The 23,111-nt window shown below is 41.4% G+C and overlaps 1 protein-coding gene across 2 annotated transcripts in view; it reads left to right on the forward strand.

Moving 5' to 3' along the window:
• Nucleotides 1–19,683, forward strand: part of LOC110523008 (coiled-coil domain-containing protein 18) — a 42,614-nt gene extending 22,931 nt beyond the window's left edge. For both annotated transcript variants that reach the window (XM_021601425.2, XM_036978433.1), the window contains 6 exons: nucleotides 6,737–6,857; nucleotides 7,050–7,166; nucleotides 17,578–17,715; nucleotides 17,968–18,105; nucleotides 18,454–18,666; nucleotides 18,808–19,683. In XM_021601425.2, the coding sequence (XP_021457100.2) occupies nucleotides 6,737–6,857; nucleotides 7,050–7,166; nucleotides 17,578–17,715; nucleotides 17,968–18,105; nucleotides 18,454–18,666; nucleotides 18,808–18,939 (859 nt within the window). In that variant the 3' untranslated portion in view covers nucleotides 18,940–19,683. The remainder of the gene's footprint in view (nucleotides 1–6,736; nucleotides 6,858–7,049; nucleotides 7,167–17,577; nucleotides 17,716–17,967; nucleotides 18,106–18,453; nucleotides 18,667–18,807) is intronic.
• Nucleotides 19,684–23,111: the final 3,428 nt, after the last annotated feature.

Here is a 23,111-nt window from a genome sequence, read left to right on the forward strand (position 1 = left end):
GCATATCGGTCTGGAATATTGTGCTTGATATCTTTTTAAACTATTAAGCTACTTCTCTGCTAATCAAATCTGATGTCGGTACAAAAATATCTGCTACCAATCTAACAATACAGCTGTTTTAGTAACCGCATGAACTGAGGTCATTAAAACTGTTTATCAACCACTACACAAATTATAGTTTTGGCAAGTCAAGGGACATCTACTTTGCATGACACAAGTAATTTTTCCAACAATTGTTTACAGACAGATTATTTAACTTATAATTCACTGTATCACAATTCCAGTGGGTCAGAAGTTTACATACACTAAGTTGATTGTGCCTTTTAAACAGCTTGGAAAATTCCAGAAAATGATGTCATGGCTTTAGATGCTTCTGATGGGCTAATTAACATCATTTGAGTCAATTGGAGGTGTACCTGTGGATGTATTTCAAGGCCTACCTTCAAACTCAGTGCCTCTTTGCTTGACATCATGGGAAAATCCCAAAAAAAGTATTGTTCATCCTTGGGAACAATTTCCAAACGCCTGAAGGTACCATGTTCATCTGTACAAACAATAGTACGCAAGTATAAACACCATGGGACCACACAGCCGTCATACCGCTCAGGAAGGAGACGCGTTCTGTCTCCTAGAGATGAACGTACTTTGGTGCGAAAAGTGCAAATCAATCCCAGAACAACAGCAAAGGACCTTGTGAAGATGCTGGAGGAAACAGGTACAAAGTATCTATATCCACAGTTAAACGTGTCCTATAAAGACATAACCTGAAAAGCCGCTCAGCAAGGAAGAAGCCACTGCTCCAAAACTGGCATAAAAAAAGCCAGACAACAGTTTGCAACTGCACATGGGGACAAAGATCGTACTTTTTGGAGAAATGTCCTCTGGTCTGATGAAACAAACAGAACTGTTTGGCCATAATGACCATCATTATGTTTGGAGGAAAAAGGGGGAGGCTTGCAAGCCAAAGAACACCATCCCAACCGTGAAGTACACTGGTGGGGGTGCTTTGCTGCAGGAGGGACTGGTGCACTTCACAAAATCGATAGCTTCATGAGGTAGGAAAATGTTGGATATATTGAAGCAACATCTCAAGACATCAGTCAGGAAGTTGAAGCTTGGTCACAAATGGGTGTTCCAAATAGATAATGACCCCAAGCATATTTCCAAAGTTGTGGCAAAACTGCTTTAGCACAACGATGTCAAGGTATTGGAGTGGCCATCACAAAGCCCTGACCTCGACCCTATAAAAAATGTGTGGGCATAACTGAAAAAGTGTGTGCAAGGAGGCCTACAAACCTGACTGTTACCCCAGCTCTGTCAGGAGGAATGGGCCAAAATTCACCCAACTTATTGTGGGAAGCTTGTGGAAGGCTACTTGAAACGTTTGACCCAAGTTAAACAATTTAAAGGCAATGCTAGCAAATATTAATTGAGTGTATGTACACTTCTGACCCACAGGGAATGTGATGAAAGAATTTAAAGCTGAAATAGATCACTATTATTCTACATTTCACATTCTTAACATAAAGTGGTGATCCTAACTGACTTAAGACAGGGAATTTTTATTAGGATTAAATGGCAGGAATTGTGAAAAACTGAGTTGAAATGTATTTGGCTAAGGTGTATGTAAACTTCTGACTTGTACACACACACACACACTACCTGTCAAAAGTTAACACCTACTCATTCAAGGGTTTCTTTATTTTTTACTATTTTCTACATTGTAGAATAATAGTGAAGTCATCAAAACTATGAAATAACACACATGGAATCATGTAGTACCCAAAAAAGTGTCAAACAAATCTAAATATATTTTATATTTGAGATTCTTCAAATAGCCACCCTTTGCCTTGATGACAGCTTTGCACACTCTTGGCATTCTCTCAACCAGCTTCACCTGGAATGCTTTTCCAACAGTCTTGAAGGAGTTTCTACATATGCTGAGCACTTGTTGGCTGCTTTTCCTTCACTCTGCGGCCCGACTCATCCCAAACCAGGTCGGGATTTTGGAGGCCAGGTCATCTGATGCAGCACTCATCACTCTCCTTCTTGGTCAAATAGCCCTTACTCAGACGCCTCCATACTTTACGGTGGGAAATACACAAGCGGAGATTACCCGCTCACCCACTCCTCGTCTCACGAAGACACGGCAGTTGGAACCAAAAGTCTCCCATTTGGACTCCAGACCAACGAACAAATTTCCACCGGTTTAATGCCCATTGCTCGTGTTTCTTGACCCAAGCAAGTCTCTTCTTCTTATGTGTCGTTTTTAGTAGTGGTTTCTTTGCAGAAATTTGACCATGAAAGCGTGATTCTCGCAGTCTCCTCTGCACAGTTGATGTTGAGATGTCCGTTACTTGAATTTATTTGGGCTGCAATTCCTGAGGCTGGTAACGCTAATGAACTTGTCCTCTGCAGCAGAGGTAACTCTGGGTCTTCCATTCCTGTGGTGGGCCTCATGAGAGCCAGTTTCATCATAGCGCTTGATAGTTTTTGCGACTGCACTTGAAGAAACTTTCAAAGTTCTTGAAATATTCCGTATTGCGTGACCTTCATGTCTTAAAGTAATGATGGATTTTCTTTTCTCTTAGATGGTCGCCTCGCTTCGAGTAGTTTTTTTTTTTTTTAGGTATTATTTCTTACATTGTTAGCCCAGAAAACCTTAAGTGTTATCACATACAGCCGGGAAGAACTATTGGATATAAGAGCAACGTCAATTTACAAACATTACAACCAAGAATACGACTTTCCCGACGCGCATCCTCTGTTCGGACCACCACCCAGGACATTGGATCTAATCCCAGAGGCCGACCCAAAACGATGTCGCCACATAAGGGGTACCCAGAGTGGCCTCCTGGTCAGACTTCGGAGATGTGCACACCACCCACCACTTCTGAGTAGATTACTCGCCAATGTCCAGTCTCTAGACTACAAGGTGGATGAAATTAGGGCAAGTGTTGCCATCCAGAGACATCAGAGATTGTAACATTCTCTGTTTCATTTAAACACGGCTCTCTCTGAATATGTTGTCGGGGTCGGTACAGCCACCGGGTTTCTTCATGCATTGCGCCGACAAAATAAACAACTCTCTGGGAAGAAGGGCGGAGTGATGTGCTTCATGATTAACGACTCATGGTGTAATCATAACAACATACAAGAACTCAAGTCTTTTTGTTCACCTGACCTAGAATTCCTTACAATCAAATTCCACCCACATTATCTCCCAAGAGAACACTCTTTGATTATAGTCACAGCCGTGTATACCCCCCCCTCCCTCCCAAGCAGACACCACGACAGCCCTCAAGGAACTTCACTGGGCTCAATGTAAACTGGAAACCATATCTTGAGGCTGCATTTATTGTAGTTGGGGATTTTAACAAAGAAAATTTGAGAACAAGGCTACTTAAATTCTAGCAGCACATTGACTGTAGCACGCGTGCAGTCAATAAACTGGACCACTGCTACTCTAACTTCCGGGATGCGTACAAGGCCCTCCCCCGCCTTCCCTTCGGCAAATCCGACCACAACTCCATTTTGCTCCTACCATCCTACAGGCAGACACAGGCAGACACTCAATCAGGAAGTACCCATACTAAGGACTTTTCAACGCAGGTCTGACCAATCAGAATCCACACTTCAAGATTGTTTTGATCACGCGGACTGGGAAATGTTCCAGGGAAGCCTCAGAAAATAACGTTGATTTTATACGCTGACTCTGAGTTTATAAGGAAGTGCGTTGGAGATGTTGTACCCACTGTGAATATTCAAACCTACCCTAACTAGAAACTGTGGATAGATGGCGGCATTCGCAGGAAACACCACATTCAACCATGGAAAGATGACTAGGAATATGGCAGAATATGAACAGTGTAGTTATTCCCTCCGCAAGGCAATCAAACAAGCGAAATGTCGGTATAGGGACAAAGTGGATTGGCAATTCAACAGCTCCGACACGAGACGTATGTGGCAGGGTCTACATTAAATTACAGACTACAATAAGAAAACCAGCCACGTCACGGACACCGGCATCTTGCTTCCAGACAAACTAAACACCATTGCCTGCGTTGACGATAATACTGTGCCGCCTACCAAGGACTGCGTGCCCCCCCTCTTCCGTGGCTGATGTAAGACATTTAAACCCGTTAGCTCTCGCAAGGCTGCCGGCCCAGACGGCATCCCTTGCCGCGTCCTCATCATGCGCAAACCAGCTGGCTGGTGTGTTTACTGACATTCAATCAATCCCTATCCCAGTCTGCTGTTCTCACATGCTTCAAGAGGACCACCATTGTTCCTGTTCCCAATAAAACTGAGCTAAACGACTATGTGAGTAGCACTCACTTCCGTAATCCTAAAGTTCTTTGAGAGACTAGTCGAGGACCATATCACCTCCACCCTACCTGACACCCTAGACCCACTCCAATTTGCTTTCCGCCTCAATAGGTCCACAGACACGCAATCGCAATCACACTGCCCTAACCCATCTGGACGAGGGATACCTATGTAAGAATGTTGTTCATCGACTACAGCTCAGCATTTAACACCATAGTCCCCTCCAAACTCTTCATTAAGCGCGAGGTCAGTACAGGTGCATCAAAGCTGGGACCAAGAGCCTGAAAAACAGCTTCTATCTCAAGGCCTTCAGACTGTTAAACAGCCATCACTAACATTGAGTGGCTGCTGCCAACATACTGACTCAAATCTCTAGCCACTTAATAATTAAAAATTGGATGTAATAAATGCGTCACTAGTCACTTTAAACAATGCCACTTTATGTAATGTTTACATACCCTACATTACTCATCTCATATGTATATATTGTACTCTATACCATCTACTGCATCTTGCCTATGCCGTTTGGCTATCTCTCATCCATATATTTATATGTACATATTCTTATTCATTCCTTTACACTTGTGTGTGTGTGTGTGTATAAGGTAGATGTGAATGTTAGATTACTTGTTAGATATTACTGCATGGTCGGAACTAAAAGCACAAGCATTTCGCTACACTCGCATTAACATCTGCTAACCATGTGAATGTGACCAATAAAATTTGATTTGTTTTGAACTTCTCAGATCTTCTTTGTAAAGGGTTTAAACACTGTTTCCCATGCATAAGCAATTAATGAACATGCACCGGTGGAACGGTCGTTAAGACACTAACAGCTTAAACTTAGGACACTAAAGAGGCCTTTCTACTGACTCTGAAAAACACCAAAAGAAAGATGCCCAGGGTCCCTGCTCATCTGCGTGAACGTGCCTTAGGCATGCTGCAAGGAGGCATGAGGACTGCAGATGTAGCCAGGGCAATAAATTGCTATGTCTGTACTGTGAGATACCTAAGACAGCGCTACAGGGAGACAGGATGGACAGCTGATCGTCCTCTTTTCTACGTTAAAATATCTGAAAAGTTGTATTAGGAAAATTATAACTTTGTAATCTGAATATTTTCCTTGGTGCCCCGACTTCCTAGTTAATTACATTTGCCTGATTAGTTAATCACATAATGCTGATTACAGAGACTCTTTGATAAAAACTAAAAGTCTTCATTTAATGAAAGTAAAGACACGACAACAGGAATGTCAGTGTTCTGCCATGGCCAGCGAAGAGGGATCTCAATCCCATTGAGCACTCCTGGGACCTGTTGGATCGGAGGGTGAGGGCTTGGGCCATTCCACCCAGAAATGTCTGGGAACCTGCAGGTGCCTTGGTGGAAGAGTGGGTTAACATCTCAAAGCAAGAACTGGCAAATCTGGTGCAGTCCATGACAAGGTGATGCACTGCAATACTTAAAGCTGGTGGCCACACCAAATACTGACTGACTTTTGATTTTGACCCCCCCTTTGTTCAGAGACACATTATTCCATTTGTTAGTCACATGTCTGTGGAACTTGTTCAGTTTGTCTCAGTTGTTGAATATTATGTTCATACAAATATTTACAAATGTTAAGTTTACTGAAAAAGGAACGCAGTTGACCGTGAGAGGATGTTTATTTTTTTGCTGAGTTTATGTACATTCCTCCCAAACTGCAGGGCACCATCATTGCTTGGATGGTTCCAGTGTCTTGAACAGCCGCAGGGTCATTTTGTCTGACTGCGTCTAAATTTAGCATTGTGTTTTTCTCCCACACAGACAGCAGCATCATATGCTAGAAGGCTATCGGCTATGTTTATCATCTCCTGTTCTTGATCAAAACAGTAATCACTGATATTATTGTACAGTTAGAGGTATCACATGTTTAACTTCAGTGAAATTAGAAAAATACCCTAGTCCTTCTGGATTTAGATTTTTCTGGATATTGGGGTTTTGTGCCGAGCTCTGCTTTGTTGATACACTTTTGGGCCCTTGTGTGTGCGTGATGTACATTTTCCCTGACACCCAAAAGTACTTGTTACATTTTGAGTGCTTAGCAGGACAGGAAAATGGTCCAATTCGCGCAATTATCAAGAGGACACCCCTGGTCATCCTTACTGCCTCTGATCTAGTGGATTCACTAAACACAAATGCTTTGTAAATTATGTCTGAGTGTTAGAGTGCCCCTTGGCTATCCGTACATTTAAAAAAACAAGAAAATTGTCCCGTCTGGTATGCTTCATATTAGGAATTAGAATTGATTTATACTTTTAGTTTTGATACCAAATACTTTTACTTGAGTCATTTTCTATTAAGGTATATTTTACGCAAGTATGACAATTGGTTACTTTTTCCACCACTGTATGTGTGTTTGTTTCCCCAGGGTGATACACAGTCAGTTGGAGGAGACATGTAGAGAGTTGGCGCAAAAGAAACAGGAGATTATAGACAAAGACACAGAAATTAAGGAAAGGCAGGAGGAACTTGAACTAAAATCCCTCCAGGTGCACCAAAGCAACCCACACACACAATATGTACACAAGACTACATAACACAGACAACCATTTTTTTCAAATATGTGGTTAACTTTTTTGTTAAACTTTTTCTTTTATTTGTATCACTCACAATGGTTGCTCACATCAACACCATGATTTTGCCAATTTCTTTAATCCATGTATGTGATTCTCTGTGTCAAGCTCTGTAAATTAGAGGCTGCTGTTGAGAGTCATACACAGAAGATGCAGCAGAAGCTCATCCTCCAACAGGGGACGCTGGAGATTTCCCAGAGAGAGGCCAAGGAGAGAACCAACCAGGTTTACTACATCACATCTCACTTGAGTTAACAGCACTCACTAATCCATCTGAGTAGAACAGGTTCTGTCAATCAGCAACGCATGCCACATGGTTCTGATAGATGTATGTTCTACTATGCTACACTGTTATTGCAATTGTGTTCTGAAATATTATAACGGAGCCATATGTGTTCCACAAACTCATTTTTGATGACCTGATATACAGTGCCTTCAGAAAGTATTCACACCACTTGACTTTTTTTGTCTTACAAAATTGGGATTAAAATGGATTTAATAATTTTGTCAACAATCTACACAAAATACTCAAAATGGAAGAAAATGTTTAACATTTGTAAAAAAAAAAGTAAATATGAAAAAAATAAATAAAAGTATAAATAATAAGAAAACGCATATCTTGAGGTATTCAACTTCCTGAGTCAATACATTTGGCAGTGATTACAGCAGGTGAGTCTTTCTGGGTAAGTCTCTAATAGAGGTCGACCGGTTATGATTTTTCAACACCGATACCGATTATTAGAGGACAAAAAAAAGCCGATACCGATTAAATCAGCCAATCTTTTTATTTTATTTGTAATAATGACAATTACAACAAAACTGAATGAACACTTATTTTAACTTAATATAACACATGAATAAAATCAATTTGGCCTCAAATAAATAATGAAACATGTTCAATTTGGTTTAAACAATGCAAAAACAAAGTGTTGGAGAAGAAAGTAAAAGTGCAATATCTGCCATGTAAGAAAGCTTAACGTTTAAGTTCCTTGCTCAGAACATATGAAAGCGTCTTCAAAGAGTCTTCAATATTCCCAGGTAAGAAGTTTTAGGTTGCAGTTATTATAAGACTATTTCTCTCTATACCATTTGTATTTCATTAACCTTTGACTATTGGATGTTCTTATAGGCACTTTAGTATTGCCAGTGTAACAGTATAGCTTCCGTCCCTCTCCTCGCTCCTCTCTGGGCTCGAACCAGGAACACAATGACAACAGCCACCCTCGAAGCAGCGTTACCCATGCAGAGCGAGGGGAACAACCACTAAGTCTCAGAGCGAGTGACGTTTGAAACGCTATTAGCGCGCACCCCGCTAACTAGCGGGAGTTGATAGGCTTGAAGTCATAAACAGCTGCTGGCAAACGCACTGAAGTGCTGTTTGAATGAATGCTTACGAGCCTGCTGGTGCCTACCATCGCTCAGTCAGACTGCTCTACCAAATCATAGACTTAGTTATAACATGATAACACAGAAATAAGAGCCTTAGGTCATTAATATGGCCGAATCCAGAAACTATAATCTCGAAAACGAGACGTTTTATTCTTTCAGTGAAATACAGAACCGTTCCGTATTTTATCTAACGGGTGGCATCCATAAATCTAAATATTCCTGTTACATTGTACAACCTTCAATGTTATGTCATAATTCCGTAACATTTTGGCAAATTAGGTGGCCCAAACTGTTGCATATACACTGACTCTGCGTGCAATGAACGCAAGAGAAGTGACACAAAGTTAAATATGCAGGTTTAAAAATGTATACTTCTGTGTATTGATTTTAATAAAGGCATTGATGTTTAGGTACACATTGGCGCAACGATACGCACCGAATCGATTATATGCAACACAGGACACGCTAGATAAACTAGTAATATCATCAACCATGTGTAGTTAACTAGGGATTATGATTGATTGATTGTTTTATTAAGATAAGTTTAATGCTAGCTAGCAACTTACCTTGGCTTACTGCATTCGCGTAACAGGCAGTCTCCTCGTGGAGTGCAATGTAATCAGGTGGTTAGAGCGTTGGACTAGTTAACTGTAAGGTTGCAAGATTGAATCCCCCGAGCTGACAAGGTAAAAATCTGCCGTTCTGCCCCTGAACGAGGCAGTTAGCCCACCGTTCCTAGGCCGTCATTGAAAATAAGAATGCGTTCTTAACTGACTTGCCTAGTTAAAGGTGTGTAAAAAAAAAAAAAAAAAAAATAGCCAAATCGGTGTCCAAAAATACCGATTTACGATTATGAAAACTTGAAATCGGCCATTCCGTTTAATCGGACAACCTCTAGTCTCTAAGCGCTTTCCACCCCTGGATTGTGCAATATTTGCCCATTTTATTATTTTCAAAATTCTTCAAGCTCTGTCAAATTGATTGTTGCTCATTGCTAGACAACCATTTTCAGGTCTTGCCATAGATTTAAGCAGAAATGTAAAAACTGTAACTTCGCCACTCAGTAACATTCACTGTCTTCTTGATTAGCAACTCCAGTCCAGATTTGGCCTTGTGTTTTAGGTTATTGTCCTGCTAAAAGGTGAACTCTTCTCCCGGTGTCTGGTGGAAAGCCCAGCACCTAAGTTAAGGATGTGCATATGACCAAACTTTTTGGGGGAAAGTAGACAGAACCAAGTTTTCCTCTAGGATTTTTCCTGTGCTTTGCTCCAACTCCTCAATCCTTAACGATTACAAGCATACCTATATGGTATTCTGTTCAGGCTTCCTTTTCACTTTCCATTAGGTTAGTATTGTGGAGTAACTACAAGGTTGTTGATTAATTTTCAGTTTTCCTATCATAGCCGTTAAACTCAAACTGTTTTAAAGTTGCCATTGGCCTCGTGAAATCCCTGAGTGGTTTCCTTTCACTCTGGTAACTGATTTAGGAAGGACGACTATCTTTTTAGTGATTGGGTGTATTGATACACCATCCAAAGTGTAATTAATAACTTCACTATGCTCAAAGGGATATTCAATGTCTTTTGTTTTTACTCTTCTACAAATAGGTGCTCTTCTTTGCGAGGCATTGGAAAACCTCCCTGGTCTTTGTGGTTGAGTCTGTGTTTGAAATTCGCTGCTCGACTGAGGGACCTTAAAATTATCTGTATGTGTGGGGTACAAAGATGAGGTAGTCATTAAAAATATTGTTAAACACTTCTTACACACGGTCCATGAAACTTATTAAGCACATTTTTACTCCTGAACTTTAGGTTTGCCATAACAAATGGGTTGAATACTTTTCATTCTTAATTAGTACACATTTCGAAAACATAATGCAAAGTGGAATTATTGTTTGTCACTGGCTTACACACAATCTCAATGTAATCCATTTTAAATTCAGGCTGAAACACAAACAAATGTGGAAAAAGTGAGTGTGTGAATACTTTCTGAAGGCACTGTACAGGTGCAAATTGTGTAGTCTAGTGGTTCAGATAAGTTTGTGTGTCAGGTGGAGTTTCTGAGTGAGAGGCTGGAGTTGATACAGAAACAACTGCAGGGAAAGGAGGACCTGGAGAAGGTAGAGTGAGTGTGTCTCCATGCTGGAGGACAGTGGATGTATGGCTAATAATAATACTTGATTAGGGTTAAGTATATCAAGGTTTCGCTAACTCTGTCCTGGGGCCCCTCGTGGGTGTACATTTTGGTTTTTGCCCAACCACTAAACAGCTGACTCAAATAATCGAAGCTTGATCAATAAATCAAATTGATATATTAAGCCCTTTTCACATCAGCCGATATCACAAAGTGATATACAGAAACCCAGCCTAAAACCCCAAACAGCAAGCAATGCAGATGTAGAAGCACGGTGGCTAGGGAAAACTCCCTAGAAAGGCAGGAACCTAGAAACCTAGAGAGGAACCAGGCTCTGAGGGGTGTCCAGTCCTCTTCTGGCTGTGCCGGGTAGAGATTATAACAGTACATGGCCAAGATGTTCAAACGTTCATAAATTACCAGCATGGTCAAATAATAATAATCACAGTAGTTGTCGAGGGTGCAACAGGTCAGCACCTCGGGAGTAAATGTCAGTTGACTTTTCATAGCCGAGCATTCAGCGTTAGAGACAACAGTTGCAGTAGCGAGAGAGAGAGTCGAAAACAGTAGGTCCGGGACAAGGTAGCACGTCCGGTGAACAGGTCAGAGTTCCATAGCCGCAGGATATGTTCCACACTGCGTCAAACAACAACATTGACGAATACGCTGATTCGATGAGCGAGTTTATTAGCAAGTGCATCGCCGATGTCGTACCCACAGCAACTATTAAAACATTCCCCAAACAGAAACCGTGGATTGATGGCAGCATTCGCGCAAAACTGAAAGCACGATCCACTGCTTTTAACCTCTGCAAGGCAATCAAACTTGCTAAGCGTCGGTATAGAGACAAAGTAGAGTTGCAATTCAACGGCTCAGACACAAGGTATGTGGCAGGGTCTACAGTCAATCACGGATTACAAATAGAAAACCAGCCCCGTCACGGACCAGGATGTCTTGCTCCCAGACAGACTAAACAACTTCTTTGCTCGCTTTGAGGACAATACAGTGCACCTGACACGGCCCGCTACCAAAACCTGCGGACTCTCCTTCACTGCAGCCGACGTGAGTAAAACATTTTAAACGTGTTAACCCTCGCAAGGCTGCAGGCCCAGACGGCATCCCCAGCCGCATCCTCAAAGCATGCGCAGACCAGCTGGCTGGTGTGTTTACGAACATATTCAATCAATCCTTATCCCAGTCTGCTGTTCCCACATGCAAAAAAGCTAAGGTAACTAAGCTAAACGACTACCTCCCCGTAACACTCACTTCCGTCATCATGAAGTGCTTTGAGAGACTAGTCAAGGATCATATCACCTCCACCCTACCTGACACCCTAGACCCACTCCAATTTGCTTACCGCCCCAACAGGTCCACAGACGACGCAATCACAACCACACTGCACAGTGCCCTAACCCATCAGAACAAGAGGAAAGCTATGTGAGAATGCTGTTCATTGACTACAGCTCAGCATTTAACACCATAGTACCCTCCAAACTCGTCATCATGCTCGAGACCCTGGGTCTCGATCCCACCCTGTGCAACTGGGTACAGTGCCTCTTTGCTTGACATCATGTGAAAATCCAAAGAAATCAGCCAAGATCTCAGAGAAAAAAATTGTAGACCTCCACAAGTCTGGTTCATCCTTGGAAGCAATTTCCAAACACCTGAAGGTACCACATTCATTTATACAATCAATAGTAGCCAAGTGTAAACACCATGGGAATCTTTACTCGGATTAAATGTCAGGAATTGTGAAAAACTGAGTTTAAATGTATTTGGCTAAGGTGTATGTAAACTTCCCACTTCAACTGTGTGTGTATGTATATATATATATATATACATACACACAGTACCAGTCAAAAGTTTGGACACACCTACTCATTCAAGGGTTTTATTTATAATTTTTTTTTTTTTTTTTAAGTATGAAAAACCCTTAAATTAGTAGTTGTGTTAACTTTTGACTGGTACTGTTTGTGTGATAGATATATATATTTTTTTGCTAAACGTGGGGCTCAAAGCAGAGCCCCACCTGCCCTAAATGACAGGTCGCCACTGCTTCAGTGTGTGACAGGGTTGTGATTCTGAAAGGACAGCAACCGATATAACAGCGCACTCATGTAGGAGAGTGCACTTTTTGTAAATCAAATCCAATTTTATTTGTCACCTACACATGGTTAGCAGACGTTAATGCGAGTGTAGCGAAATGCTTGTGCTTCTTGTTCCCGACAATGCAGTAATATCTAACAAGTAATCTAACAATTCCCCAACAACTACCTAATACACACAAATCTAAAGGGGTGAATGAGAATATGTACATGTAAATATATGGATGAGCGATGGCCGAGTGGCATAGGCAAGGTGCAGTAGATGGTATAAAATACAGTATATAGATGTGATATGAGTAATGTAAGATATGTAAACATTATTAAAGTGGCATTATTTAAAGTGGCGTTGTTTAAAGTGACTAGTGATCCATTTATTAAAGTGGCCAGTGATTGGGTGTCAATGTAGGCAGCAGCCTCAGGACCCAATTGCACAGGGCGGGGTTGAGATCCAGGGCCTCCAGCTTGAGGATGAGCTTGGAGGGTACTATGGTGTTGAATACTGAGCTGTAAAACACAAAGGGCCAGTGGTGTAGTGGAGGGTATACGCAGGTATAAACTGTACACCCACTTTTTTCAGTTTGTATTGCATATACTCACTTCTTAATCCCTTCTGATGCGTATCAATGTAGTGTAGAGGATATATACGACATATCAATTATGTAGTAGAATAGGGAAATAATGCATAAAGTCGCCTACACATTCACAAAGCACGTGAAATATATTTATATTTAGTGCCTTAGACCACTGCACCACTTGCGAGGTCATACTTCTGTTGTGTTTAAATATTTGCAGAAATCCATTCAGGTGTATTTTGTGACTTTTGGCAAATGCATTCTACTGATCTAAAGTCACGCTGTTGCAACTGCCTGTAAAGACACAGTCCAGTTCAAAGGGAATGATGGCAGGCCCTTGTGGCAAATGGCTTGTTTGTATAAAGGCCTACTGTAGCTCTGATTGGCTATAGTGCACCGGTCTGCGTAGACTCCAGTCCTGGACAAGACAGATGCTTTTATTCTGTTTTATTTACTGCAGTGTCTATTAATTGTCCAAATGCATGGCCCCTTTCACACTCTATATTGCTATAGAATTTCTACAAATGCCTTAGTATACGTAATTCCCAAACATTCTAAGAATTTATGAAAACGTGAAAATTACCATATCTAATTGGTCGCTTGTCAAAAAAAAGTTTAAAGTGTTATATTCTTCCCAGGGGTGTATATGAACAGATTTTAATAAGATATCATGTTGCTAAAATGCTGTCAGTTTGACATTAAATGCAACAATGTTTCACACACAAGGTTTTTTTCAAAGAGCTGGCTAACAGCAAGCGCGCTACAATAAACACAGTTCCACTCACCAGATGATAATTTTAAACATAACTAGTTGAAAGTTATTCTTGAAAAGAGAGATGCTAACAAATTAGCAACAACATCCTCTTTGATAACACCTGCTGCAGCCACTGCAAACTAGCCTATTACAAAAGCTAGCTAGCTAGACACTGGGAAAATTACTGCTCGCTCTTGCGCAGTGTCCTATTGGCCTTCAAGAAGGCAGAATTTCCATAAATTTTTGTAATAACGGTCGCAGCCATTAAGTCAATGTGATTGGTTGATTCCACTGTCACTCCAAAATTTTGCCCTAATACAGTTGAATGGCAGATGCCTTTTATCTAGCTCCTAATGGCTTAGCCAATGGCTGCCTTAGCTAGCTAGATGTATCTCCCCAAAGACCAGCAAAGAAAAATCGTGATTGGATATTTTTTTTGCTTCAGTGTTAACCCTTTCCAACAAAAACTGAAGAGATTAAATCAGAACATTATTGAAAATAATAATATAATATTATTATTCTGATAGTTATTTTATAAATCCTTAGCCCTTCTCTAAAGGCGTAGAAGGCCCATTGTTCCCCACTGTTTGGGTTAGGAATAATTTGTAGAGTGTCTCTATTTTCCCTCGGCATGCATTTTTTCACTGTTCTGAATGTCTAAAAATGTTCTGAAATATGAACACAGAAATACTGGACGTTTTGAACTCTTATTATTGTGGTGATTTGACAAAATATCAATCATGGTCTTGAATTGGATTCGCATTTTTCTGACCTCGGTCTTGACTTGGTCTCTCGCTCCTTGTCCCCCTCCCGGTCTCAGTCTTGCCTCGGACTCGATTTCCTCCGCTCTTGTTCTTGAATGTGTCTCGAACACAACACTGCTCTGTAGTCTCATGGGTGTTCTAACCAGATTCCCCGGTGGGAGTCATTTTTTTTCAACACTTGGACACTGACATCCCACAATCCAAACCCATCTTTCCCATGTAACATTTTGTTAACACGTCCACAGTGGGACAGGAGGAGGCTGTTGTCCTTGTGTTGTCCTTGTGGTTCTCAGAGAGAGGGGAGCGTGAGAATGAGTTCCTCAGTTTAACGTAATGATAGGCTTATTATCTAACACTGTAAATTATAACAGCATCTCACACACAACCTGACCACAATAACACACACACTCACTCACTCTACTGTCTACTTTCATACACCACACACTATAATAGTTTAACCACTAATTCACTGGGCTGCTACATTGGGCCCAGTTATCATCTCATACATCTTCCTTGTATTTTACATGATGAAGTCACCTTAGCTGACCTTTATCTATTTTATATCCACTGTGGCATGGAATGTTCCTTTGTTAGAAGTACTCATGCTGATATACAGTGCCTTGCGAAAGTATTCGGCCCCCTTGAACTTTGCGACCTTTTGCCACATTTCAGGCTTCAAACATAAAGATATAAAACTGTATTTTTTTGTGAAGAATCAACAACAAGTGGGACACAATCATGAAGTGGAACGACATTTATTGGATATTTCAAACTTTTTTAACAAATCAAAAACTGAACAATTGGGCGTGCAAAATTATTCAGCCCCTTTACTTTCAGTGCAGCAAACTCTCTCCAGAAGTTCAGTGAGGATCTCTGAATGATCCAATGTTGACCTAAATGACTAATGATGATAAATACAATCCACCTGTGTGTAATCAAGTCTCCGTATAAATGCACCTGCACTGTGATAGTCTCAGAGGTCCGTTAAAAGCGCAGAGAGCATCATAAAGAACAAGGAACACACCAGGCAGGTCCGAGATACTGTTGTGAAGAAGTTTAAAGCCGGATTTGGATACAAAAAGATTTCCCAAGCTTTAAACATCCCAAGGAGCACTGTGCAAGCGATAATATTGAAATGGAAGGAGTATCGGACCACTGCAAATCTACCAAGACCTGGCCGTTCCTCTAAACTTTCAGCTCATACAAGGAGAAGACTGATCAGAGATGCAGCCAAGAGGCCCATGATCACTCTGGATGAACTGCAGAGATCTACAGCTGAGGTGGGAGACTCTGTCCATAGGACAACAATCAGTCATATATTGCACAAATCTGGCCTTTATGGAAGAGTGGCAAGAAGAAAGCCATTTCTTAAAGATATCCATAAAAAGTGTTGTTTAAAGTTTGCCACAAGCCACCTGGGAGACACACCAAACATGTGGAAGAAGGTGCTCTGGTCAGATGAAACCAAAATTGAACTTTTTGGCAACAATGCAAAACGTTATGTTTGGCGTAAAAGCAACACAGCTCATCACACTGAACACACCATCCCCACTGTCAAACATGGTGGTGGCAGCATCATGGTTTGGGCCTGCTTTTCTTCAGCAGGGACAGGGAAGATGGTTAAAATTGATGGGAAGATGGATGGAGCCAAATACAGGACCATTCTGGAAGAAAACCTGATGGAGTCTGCAAAAGACCTGAGACTGGGGACGGAGATTTGTCTTCCAACAAGACAATGATCCAAAACATAAAGCAAAATCTACAATGGAATGGTTCAAAAATAAACATATCCAGGTGTTAGAATGGCCAAGTCAAAGTCCAGACCTGAATCCAATCGAGAATCTGTGGAAAGAACTGAAAACTGCTGTTCACAAATGCTCTCCATCAACCTCACTGAGCTCGAGCTGTTTTGCAAGGAGGAATGGGAAAAAATGTCAGTCTCTCGATGTGCAAAACTGATAGAGACATACCCCAAGCGATTTACAGCTGTAACCGCAGCAAAAGGTGGCGCTACAAAGTATTAACTTAAGGGGGCTGAATAATTTTGCACGGCCAATTTTTCAGTTTTTGATTTGTTAAAGAAGTTTGAAATATCCAATAAATGTCGTTCCACTTCATGATTGTGTCCCACTTGTTGTTGTTTCTTCACAAAAAAATACAGTTTTATGTCTTTATGTTTGAAGCCTGAAATGTGGCAAAAGGTCGCAAAGTTCAAGGGGGCCGAATACTTTCGCAAGGCACTGTATATGGGGAAAGGACACTTTTCAGAAGTAGAATATATGGCAATGCTATGGCAGTTTTGCAATTGAGTAGCCCAAAATAGTTAATGAAACAATGGTATACCGTATCTACAGTATGTCTATCTTGTCATTACACTACTGTTATCACTCAACAAAACATGTTTACCAAGGGTTTCAGTTTTGACAGCTTTGTCTCAAGATGTTGCCTCAGCAGTTCGACATCAGTGTCTATTTCTGAGTACTGACATAACATCTACTCTTCTTTTGTCAATATGGGTCTTTCATTTGAATGTCTTTCTGTAAGTCTTCTGTGTTCAATATGGGTCTCTCATTTGACTGTCTTTCTGTAAGTCTTCTGTGTTCAATATGGGTCTTTCATTTGACTGTCTTTCTGTAAGTCTTCTGTGTTCAATATGCGTCTCTCATTTGACTGTCTTTCTGTAAGTCTTCTGTGTTCAATATGGGTCTCTCATTTGACTGTCTTTCTGTAAGTCTTCTGTGTTCAATATGGGTCTTTCATTTGACTGTCTTTCTGTAAGTCTTCTGTGTTCAATATGCGTCTCTCATTTGACTGTCTTTCTGTAAGTCTTCTGTGTTCAATATGGGTCTCTCATTTGACTGTCTTTCTGTAAGTCTTCTGTGAACTGTGTGTGTGTGTGTGTGTGTGTGTGTCCATCAGGAAGCCTTAGTCCAGGGCCAGCAGCTGTTTCTGTGCAGGGAGAAGCTCCAGAGGACATCTCACAACCAGGAGATGCATAGTCGCTGTGAGAGCCTGGCAATACAGCTAGAAGAAAGTGTTCAGTTATGCCGTGAAAAGGTTTGACCCACTCACGGCACCCTCTTATTGTCTCCCACATAAGCGCACATGTCCGTGGCATGATATAATTTAATCAGCGCTTGTGTGCTGTGGTACTTACAGTAAATGCTATGCGATATAATTCCACCTTTGAGCATGCAAGATTATCAGTGTTTGTACTAGGTGCTGTTAAACATCTACTAGATGCTGTGGATACTGGAGGCGGCACATAACGATACTAATGCCTGGTCATCTGGGTGATATTGGTGATAGGAGAACCATGCCAGGCATATGGAGGAGGAGCAGGGGAGGATGGAGGAGCAGGCTGCCCAGACTGAGGCCAGACTCCAGGCCACAGTGGCCTCCCTCAGACTGGAGCTCGATACACTGAGATGGCTGCAACAGAATGAGGTAGCTAGAGCCTTCTACATTAGGTCATACTAACTGTCTGTTTAGTTACATTCACATCAAATTTTGTCGGAATGACCCAGGTTCAGTAGAGGGGTTCAAACTTTGACCATTTTATACTGAGTTTCTCCTAAAAATTATCTGCTAAATTCCCAGGTCTGTCCTCCCGTGCGAAGGGAGTATTTGGAGGTTATTATACATCTCAGTTTACTAAATCGATCATCTGTTTTTGTTGGATCCTCTGATTCAGAAAAGTTTTAGATAAGAGGGTTCAGTCTTCTAAGTCTCTTGAGTACTGACAATGAGCATGAGTCCCTTCCGTTAAACCAATGGGGGTCTCTTCTCCTCCAGCTGTCAGCTCTACAGGAGAGCCAGGCGGAGGTGCTGAAGGCGTCAGAGTGTGTCTCCGCCACCCTACGCTGCTCCCAGGATCAGCTGACCTCTGAACTACAGCATTACAGACTGCAGCTGGAGGAGGCCCAGCACAACACCACCGCCCTGTTGGCAGAACTCAACACCAGAGAACAGCTGCTGCAGAGGACCAGCGAGACCCTGCTCATCAAGGTAGAGCGGTGAAGGAATATCCTCTTGTAGCTAAACAGCTAATGTTTATTTGATAGTTAATTATCTTGAAGTTGCCATGCCCATTGATTGTGGTAAAGTCATTCTTATAATTATCTTTGTTTTGGGTGGGGGGGGGATCAGGAATCCGAAATGACACGTCTAAGGACCAAGATCTCCAGCTTTGAGAGAAGCAAGGAGCTCCATAAAATAGCTGTTTGCTCTTGTATCAGGTCACAACCCTACAGCCCCCTCCCTACTCCAACCACAAAGTAAGAGAGAAGACCGATAAAGAATACCTTTGTCGACAAATATACATTTTATTTTGAATATGAGAAAGTACTTTCGGACAAATGAAATGCTTTTGTTTTTATTGTATTGTCTAGTAGCATGCACAAATGCTTGGTGGAGTGTAATGTGCTGATTCAGAATGCACTTTTGATTGCGCATATGACTATTTGTATTTTGTTGTTTACTATTACAGTAACATTCAGCAGGTCTAAACACCAATTCTAATTATTGACTACATATGCTAAACCACTGTGAAACGTGGCAGTGTTACAGCAGTGTTACGCCCTTATTTGTCTGTTCCAAGTGATCTGTGCCATTAGTATTGCTGCACGGAGAAGAGCTGCTCTCTGCAGGAAATTAAACGGAGCAGCATCTGCAGGCGATTTGATCCTAATGCTACCTCCAAATCGCTTCCCTTGCTCATCCAAGGAGTGGCTATGTAGGATTCCTTATGATCCTAGGAGATATGGAGCAAAGCAATCTGTCTGTGTCACAAATGGCACCCTATCCCCTACATAGTGCACTACTTTTGACCAGAGCCCTATGGGACCTGATCAAAAGTAATGCACTATAGGGTTCCATTTGAGAAGCGTTCGTTGTCTCTGCCAGGTTTACGTTAACGGTGAGCCATTCAAAAATCATGTAATTGCACAGAGTGAGTCCATGCAACTTACTATGTGACTTGTTAAGCAAATGTTTACTGGTTAACTTATTTAGGGTTGCCATAACAAAGGGTTTGAATACTTCTTATTGACTCAAGACATTTCAGCTTTTCATTTTTTATTAATTTGTTAACATTTCCAAAAAACAAAATCCACTTTGACATTATGGGTTATTGTGTGTAGATCAGTCACACACATGTTCAATTTAATACATTTTTAAATTCAAGCTGTAACACAACAAATTGTGGAAAAAGTCAAGGGGTGTGAATACTTAATGCACTGTGTATCCTCAATCTCTCTTCAATTTGATTGTCTTTTAGGACAAGAGCAGACTAAGATATTCACAGATTGTGTCTGGATATGTTTGTCGGTGTTTTTTTATTTACGTGTGTGTGTTTGTAACAGCATGCCTGCGAGTGTGTGTGCGCGTGCCTGCGAGTATGTGCGCTCGTGTGTGTGTGTGTGTACAACAGACAAAAGCAGCAGAATGTGCTGAGGCAGCAGTCTGTGGTAGGAGGAGTGATGGTGATGGACCCAGCCCTAACCTGAGGCGACTGCTAGCCCTCAGTCATGCCAGGCCAGAGGTACATGCCTTCCCCCTCTGTCACTGCCACGTGGGGAACAAAGTGGCCAAATACCCCAGCTGCTGACAGCTCAGCACCACACAATAGCAGCCAGAGACATAGGCTGCAGCCCAAATGGTACCCTATTCCCTATACAGTGCACTACTTTTGACATATAGTCATATAGGTAAAAAGTAGTATATAGGGAATAGGGTGCCAGTTGGGATGCTACACAGACCCAAGCTGCTGAACTCAACAATCAATGTCCAGCCACATTCTTTACGCATCACACTTGATTTAGTCTCTTGTGTGCGTGCGCCTGAACCAAAATGCATACATTGGGTTCCTGCGCTGGACACTGTCTTTTTTATCTCTCTATTAGACAGTATTCTTCCTCTTCCTTCTAAGGGTCCCTGACACAAACTTAATTTTTCACACACTGTCATGGAAAAGTGTCATTTATACGGTCATTTTGGGTATTGTCAACAGTCAAATGCTGTAAAACATTTTACTGCAGCATACTTTCAATTATGGTACATTATGGGGAAATGTGGGTGGGGAAATAATTGCTGTATTTCTAATAGTACTGTAATTCTACCCAACAGAATACAGTACCATGCCGTATTTTTGTAGTACCAAAAAACTTTTGACCACTAGTGGGTGCATGGTATTGTTGTTTCTGACTTATTAACATATTTTGAGAGGTACCTTGTAAGAGTCTATATTTGCTGCGATATGAAATACAGTAACTTACTTGCCAATGAGCTGCCTGTAAGTTACTGTCAAATTCACTGCAATTCACAATAAATGACTTCAATAAATGACTTTTTCAAAGAAGAAGAATCCAACAGGCTTATTCTTAATGCACTGCTTAGGGTTTTCATTCTCCAAAATTGTTCTATAATCTTTTTACCCTCAGATTTGATCCTTTTTCATAAGAATATCTTGCATATTCAATGGTAAGCTGCGTGCAGAGGGCATTTAGAGGGATCTGTGTGGATTTCAGGGGGAATATTAAATGAAAAGCTTGTTGGGTTTCAGTTCTGGTGTCCTGCCACCTCTGCCAGCTGCCAGGCTATTTCTGCAGGTGGAATTGCACTGCTGTAACGTGGTTGATTGTTTTCACATAAATGTTCATAGATGTACACTCACTACACCGAGTATACAAAACATTAAGAACACCTGCTCTTTCCATGACATAGACTGTCCAGGTGAATCCAGGTTAAATCTATTATCCCTTAATGATGTCACTTATTAAATCCATTCAGTCAGTGTAGATGAAGGGGAGGAGATAGGATAAAGAAGGATTTTTAAGCCTTGAGACAATTGAGACATGGATTGTGTACAGTGTATTCGGAAAGTATTCAGACCTCTTGACTTTTTCAACATTTTGTTGCGTTACAGCCTTATATATAAAATAGATGACGTTGTTTTTTCCCCTCGTCAATATACACACAATACCCCATAATGACAAAGCAAAAATAGTTTTTTCTAAATTTTTGCAAATGTATTAATAATAAAAAACTGATCACATTTACCTAATTATTTAGACCCTTTACTCAGTACTTTGTTGAAGCACCTTTGGCAGTGATTTTTTTGTATTTTTTTCACCTTTATTTAACCAGGTAGGCAGGTTGAGAACAAGTTCTCATTTACAATTGCGACCTGGCCAAGATAAAGCAAAGCAGTTCGACACATACAACGACACAGAGTTACACATGGAGTAAAACAAACATACAGTCAATAATACAGTATAAACAAGTCTATATACGATGTGAGCAAATGAGATGAGATAAGGGAGGTAAAGGCAAAAAAAGGCCATGGTGACAAAGTAAATACAATATAGCAAGTAAAACACTGAAATGGTAGATTTGCAATGGAAGAATGTGCAAAGTATAAATACAAATCATGGGGGTGCAAAGGAGCTAAATAGGAAATAAATTAAAATACAGTAGGGAAAGAGGTAGTTGTTTGGGCTAAATTATAGGTGGGCTATGTACAGGTGCAGTAATCTGAGAGCTGCTCTGACAGTTGGTGCATAAAGCTAGTGAGGGAGATAAGTGTTTCCAGTTTCAGAGATTTTTGTAGTTCGTTCCGGTCATTGGCAGCAGAGAACTGGAAGGAGAGGCGGCCAAAGAAAGAAATGGTTTTGGGGGTGACTAGAGAGATATACCTGCTGGAGCGTGTGCTACAGGTGGGAGATGCTATGGTGACCAGCAAGCTGAGATAAGGGGGGACTTTACCTAGCAGGGTCTTGTAGATGACATGGAGCCAGTGGGTTTGGCGACGAGTATGAAGCGAGGGCCAGCCAACGAGAGCGTACAGGTCGCAATGGTGGGTAGTATATGGGGCTTTGGTGACAAAACGGATTGCACTGTGATAGACTGCATCCAATTTGTTGAGTAGGGTATTGGAGGCTATTTTGTAAATGACATCGTCGAGGATTGGTAGGATGGTCAGTTTTACAAGGGTATGTTTGGCAGCATGAGTGAAGGATGCTTTGTTGCGAAATAGGAAGCCAATTCTAGATTTAACTTTGGATTGGAGATGTTTGATATGGGTCTGGAAGGAGAGTTTACAGTCTAACCAGACACCTAAGTATTTGTAGTTGTCCACGTATTCTAAGTCAGAGCCGTCCAGAGTAGTGATGTTGGACAGGCGGGCAGGTGCAGGTAGCGATCGGTTGAAGAGCATGCATTTAGTTTTACTTGTATTTAAGAGCAATTGGAGGCCACGGAAGGAGAGTTGTATGGCATTGAAGCTTGCCTGGAGGGTTGTTAACACAGTGTCCAAAGAAGGGCCAGAAGTATACACAATGGTGTCGTCTGCGACGACCATTCTGGCACCATCCCTACGGTGATTACAGCCTCAAGTTTTCTTGGATATGACGCTACAAGCTTGGCACGCATATATTTGGGGAGTTTTCCCGTTC

Source organism: Oncorhynchus mykiss, chromosome 5 (assembly GCF_013265735.2).
Source record: "Oncorhynchus mykiss isolate Arlee chromosome 5, USDA_OmykA_1.1, whole genome shotgun sequence".
Classification (NCBI taxonomy): domain Eukaryota; kingdom Metazoa; phylum Chordata; class Actinopteri; order Salmoniformes; family Salmonidae; genus Oncorhynchus; species Oncorhynchus mykiss.